We start from the raw sequence: 5,598 nt of genomic DNA on the forward strand, positions 1-5,598 counted from the left end.
AAAAAAAAACGATAGATTATGACTGTATTACATTAAAGCACTGCAAGGCAGCAAAAGACAGCAAACTGTATCCATCCATGCACTCGACAATAATCTTATTCAATATCTCACTACACTTTTTCACAATACAAACTGTCACATTCTCTTGGTGTAAAGATATTTCTTTATAATTCGGATTCCATTTTTTTCTCCATAATTCTGTGAGAGAACTCCTTTTTGGTAATCTGTCTTGTGAATTCTGGCTAACTTGACTGGAGTTTTTTAGTTTTAAATATTTTTTCAGAAATATTTCCAATATGTGAAATATGTAGCTGGCGTTTTCTATTTCATTTATGTTTGTGAGTTCATATTGGTTTTCTTGAGTTAAATTCGTGTGTAGTTTCTCCAGTAGGTTTGTTATGATTTCTATACTGTGCTTTAATATGTGCTTGGACTTGTTTAATAGTAACAAACGATGGGTGGTCTCGTCTTTGGTTAATAACTGCAAAAAATCACAATGTAAGTTTGTTGAAAAGGGAATAGGGTAAGAATTAAAAGAAAAAACCGGCCAAGAGCGTGTCCGACACGCCCAGGATAGGGTTTCGTACCTATTACGAAAAAATCAAGGAATCATTTTCGAAGGATTTTGTGTTTTGTACGAAATTTTCTAAGTAGGTATATTGTATAACTTAGGCTGCTATTTTTAACCCCCGACGCAAAAAGAGGGGTGTAATAAGTTTGACCGCTGTATGTCTGTCTTTGTGTGTGTGTCTGTCTGTGGCACCGTAGCTCTGAAACGGGTGGACCGATTTGAATACAGTTTTTTTTTATTTTAAAGCAGGTTTTCTAGCGATGGTTCTTAGACATGCTTTACCAAAATCGATTAAGCTGTTTTTGAGATATTGAACTTTGAAGTGACTAAGTCGGGGTTTCCCAATTTTTTGTTGGTTAGGTTATAACATTATCCCCCACTTTACGTCTATAGGGAGGTATAATATGTACCCTATTTTTTTTCCGGTATTTTATTTTACCATCTTATCGGCATTACTGCTACATATATCCATGCAAAATAACAGCTTTATGGCACCAATAGTCTCTAAACTAAACCATGGACGGACAGACAGACATGGCGAAAAATATAAACCCGGGCTCGAACCCACGATCCTCTGCTTGAGAGCCCATAGGTCAAACCACTAGCCTACCATGGCTTATGTCTTACGGTTATCATGTTTTTTTTTACTGTAATGCCGTAAGTTATTATTGATGTACATAAAATAAATAAATAAATTAATGCTTACAGCATCCTCGGCCCAATTGTCTCCCTCATATGCTTCTCGTATTAACGTATCAGCAGTTTCCAGTAATTCTTCCAAAAATGGAGGGTAGTTTTCTTCGTCATGCAGCTTGTCAATAAGTTGGCCTAACACCTGAAATGTGTACGTTTTGAGGATGGACTTTCATCGAAGCAGTGTGATCACGAATCAAGGACCAAAATAGATAACTAGCTAATCTAAGCTAAGTATTATAAATTACCTAAATATTGTTCTTCGATTTTTTTAGGCTTCCGGACAAACTTACTTTCGGTAATTTTAAACTTCTCGATCTAACAAATATTCGGCGTTTTATCATTCGGCCTTTCACTTATAAGAATTACGAAATTCGGTCTTTCGAACATTAAGTATAATTAGTGATATTTATTTGTTTCCATACCTGAGATATGTCGCTGACAATATCACCTACGGCCACTGGTGCTTGTATGATGTAAGTGAACAAGCAATGCGCAGACTGGTTAACCCAAATCATTGTAGATTGAGAAGCTGGAAAAATAAAATATACAAATAAATATTTAATTTTTAACAAGCAAATCAACAAACGTTACGAAAATAAAAAATGTTAAAAAATAACGACTCCATTGGTTACTAGAACCAAGTCGTGCTATATGAATGAGCTACGTGCTAGTGAATGAGTTGAACAACTTACAGTTTTTAAAACTACTTCTGACTTGCGAATCGCTTCTATACCCGGAATCAGTAGAATATCCATCCGTGTATCTTCTATCCTTTTTACTCAAAAACGCCTTCACTCTGTGTAATTCTTCTAGCACTTTAAAGGGGACTTTTACAGCTTGGGAATTATCATCACTGTCTGTTTTGTCATCTACTTCCATTTCATTGTTTTTCGCGAAATTTTCGCTACCATTGTCAAATAGTTCTGTATTTTCATCTTCATTTAATCCTCTTAATTGAGTTTGCTCAATGTTTATGTGACTTTCATTATTAGCTTTATAGTCAATAACATTAACTGTGTTAATTGCAAAATTGTTATGTGCAGCAGTTTTGTTATGCACTGGTTCGTATTCATTTAGTATATTAATTTTATCGTAATCATATTGTGTTTCCATGTTATCATTATGATCATGTTCTCTTGCCCTGTCTTTGGTTAAACTTAGTGCATTGCAATTTGGTGCGATGTATTTATTTGGTGCAACATTTTTACTACAGCCATATTCTGTTGGGAATTTATAACCATGTTCTTTATTTTCAGTGATTTCTTTTCTTATTTTGGTATTTTCTACTCCACTGTCCACAACTACAGAATTTCCTTGAGTCAGTTCTGCCATATGTTTATTATCAACTTTACTTCTTATGAATTTATTAGATATTATAAACTGTTCGTCTTGAGTTTGACTCACGTGAGTATAATTTTGCGTGAACGCTTCTAAACTATAAAGTTCAGTTTCTTGAGAATCGAGATTTGTGAGATTAGTATCATTGTTTTGTAATGCGTTATTAGGCTTAGGATTTGCTATATTATAGCAAGTTATTGTGGCATTATTATATCCATTTATATTAAGTTCTTGGCTTTCACAGTAAGTTAACTGAGATAGGTTTTGATGGTGTTGGGGCGTCTGAAATTTTACAGCTTTGATGATAAAATGAAGATACCATTGAAACAGAAATAGACTGCCTATATAGATATATTTTTAAGTCAATACCGTGCGGAAGAGTGTTCATCAGGCTGGGTGCATGTGCGTGCACACTATACATATAGATTGCAATGCCTATGCACACGAAAATGAAATATGTATCTGCTTGATTACAGAAATATTAATTCCATATAGCAGTTAACAATTTCAATTTTTACCAAACAAAATCTACGTTTATCCTTAAACAGTCGTTGCCTTAAGTACCTACTATCGACTTTTCTATGCACCTAGTGCAAAGAAGTGTTTATATAAGTTAAGGAACCGATCGTACAATTTTTATTCTTTCCGATGTTTCCGTCTTATTCTTATTATACCCAATGAACCGATAAAGTATTATAAACATAATAGGTAGGTACCTATCAACCAATGAATAAAGACAAAATAAAAACCACAGTAATATCCTTTTTAAGTTGGCCAAATACGTTAATACCTAAATTAAATAGGTACTCGTACCTCATAGACTGTGGGGTTTGTAAAATATGTTTTTTTTATATATATACCTGTTCGTAGTGTTCCTGTGCATTTCTGAGGTCAGTAGCCGCTTTATACAAATTTAACGGATTTTCTAAACCGTTTTCCAAGTTATCTTTATGCAGTTTCTCATCATGGATTCCATCATCTCCAAAAACGTAATTATTCAATATAGTTTGACTCTTCTGACTACTTTGGAAATCTTTTACGGAATAATTTATTACAGGTTTATTTGATTTAAAATCAAATTCGTTTCCATTATTACTATTAATAGGCGTTTCCAAATTATTTTGATCAGCTAATTCATCGTCATCGAATTTAAAATCGTCGCTGCATACAGTTTCATTTGGGTCGAATTCCATGTCTTTGATTTTTCTTTGCAACTGCGTTAAATATTCATCTATTGATAAGTCCTTTGGTTTTGTTTTAATGACAGATATGGCGATTGCTATACGGTATTTTTGAGAAATGTGGTTCACTAAAATAACAATCAACAATGTTATCTACAGCTTTCGAATTTCACAAAAGTATAAAAATTGTTTAATTGACTCACCGTATTCATCAAAACTCATTTTCGTGTGCTGAATTTTTAATTTTATTCGTGACAAAAATCACAAACATAATAAAACACTTAGAAATATTTATTTAGTTAATTAATGAATAGAAGTTTTAATCATCAGTGATTTCAAAGATAAAAAATTCACAACAAACTTTCTACAAGTTTCGCGGCTTTACGCTTTTACTTTTTTAATGCAGTCCCGCGAGACCTAAGGAATTATGACCAAACCGCCAAGGATATTTTGGTGGCAATAAAAAAATACCAAAAAGGTTATTTTATGGTGCCAATAACTTTAAAGTTGAATAAAAAGATCGTGGCTTGCGATAATTTGCGTTATAAATTTAATTTAATTAAATTAAATTCTCTGAGGTTAAATTAGATAAAACGCGCCAAAATGAAATACGCGGCACCGCGGTTTGTTGTTGTTTCTTTAAAAAAATATGGCTCTGTCCATTGAAGGACAATTTTGCCAGTGTCTAGTAGGTTTTGCCGTTGTACCTACGGTAAAAAAAATCTATAAAATCGAAATATGAGAGGTAGTGGTGGATGAACGATGACAGCACAAATCCATGGGTTAAGTCTGCACCCCGTTTAAACAAAAGTACTTACAATACAATACTTAAAGACATGAATATTGAACAAAAGCAAAACAAAAGTAAAATGTTTGAGTAAACCTTTTTAGAATTGAAGTTGACAACATGACATAACAGTCATGAGTGATTTATTTATTTTGGCTATAATTTTGACGATGCGAATTTGTGATTAAAGTTATTTCAGTTCACCAATATGTGTTCCGAACCACACGAAGCCTTTGTAAATGGCGCTTTACACCATCCTTTTTGGTCTGAGCATATTTATGATAGCGCTAGTGGTGGCCATTATCAAGAAAATGTTTTTTCACTGGAAAGAAGAGCACAAGATCGAGAGAATGACTCTGCAGAACAGGGAGGAACATCCTAGTTGGTGTTTATTTTTTACTAATTTCTAGTGATTTGCGTGCAAGGGTGGATCCAGCCGGCACTATTATAAATTTAGTTGGTCACATGTTAAAAATCGCTATCCTGCGAGAGCTTTGCAATTTTCCGGGATAAAAGCTATACTGTCCTTCCCGGGGTCTCAAACTATCTTCATACTAAATTTAATTCAAACAGTTCAGCAGTTTAAGCGTGCAGAGGTCCCAGACATAAATGCGAAAGGCATTTAAAGTATGAACTGGACTACTTGAAGGACGGCTCTTGTATGCAGTGGACACAGAGCAGTGGAAGTATCGGGGGGACGCTTTTGCTCAGCAGTGGGACAGAATAGGCTAACAATAATAATAATAATATTAATTTCGGCACGTTTAACGCTCTTTTCCCTTTTCTAACTGGTAGTTACTTTTCAGCTGTTAGTTTAATCATATACTCCGACAAATGCGTGATCAGGAGCAGGGAATATGCACAGAATCTAAAAGTTTACGACGTTATGTCCAAGAGCGATACCAGCTTGACAAAACATGACAACGATTCCCTTGAAAATATGGAAACAGTACAAAACACAGAAGGTACTGAGTTAATGCAAGAAACGGACATTATAAAAGACCCTAATAAATAAATAAAACCGC

At 34.1% G+C, this 5,598-nt stretch overlaps 1 protein-coding gene and 1 long non-coding RNA gene across 2 annotated transcripts; one reads left to right on the forward strand and one right to left on the reverse strand.

Moving 5' to 3' along the window:
• Window positions 1-4,161, reverse strand: LOC141444642 (uncharacterized). The gene is made up of 6 exons (XM_074110213.1): window positions 3,990-4,161; window positions 3,466-3,914; window positions 1,960-2,887; window positions 1,690-1,796; window positions 1,278-1,406; window positions 1-481 (listed from the first exon to the last, which is right to left on the reverse strand). The coding sequence occupies exons 1-6, from the start codon at window positions 4,006-4,008 to the stop codon at window positions 17-19; spliced, it is 2,097 nt and encodes a 698-aa protein (XP_073966314.1). The 5' UTR covers window positions 4,009-4,161; the 3' UTR covers window positions 1-16.
• Window positions 4,162-4,629: 468 nt separating this feature from the next.
• On the forward strand, window positions 4,630-5,596 carry LOC141444654 (uncharacterized). Its single transcript, XR_012453194.1, has 2 exons — window positions 4,630-4,954; window positions 5,380-5,596. It is a non-coding gene; the product is annotated as an uncharacterized lncRNA (long non-coding RNA).
• Window positions 5,597-5,598: the final 2 nt, after the last annotated feature.

This window comes from Choristoneura fumiferana, chromosome 30 (assembly GCF_025370935.1).
Source record: "Choristoneura fumiferana chromosome 30, NRCan_CFum_1, whole genome shotgun sequence".
In the NCBI taxonomy this organism is placed as follows: domain Eukaryota; kingdom Metazoa; phylum Arthropoda; class Insecta; order Lepidoptera; family Tortricidae; genus Choristoneura; species Choristoneura fumiferana.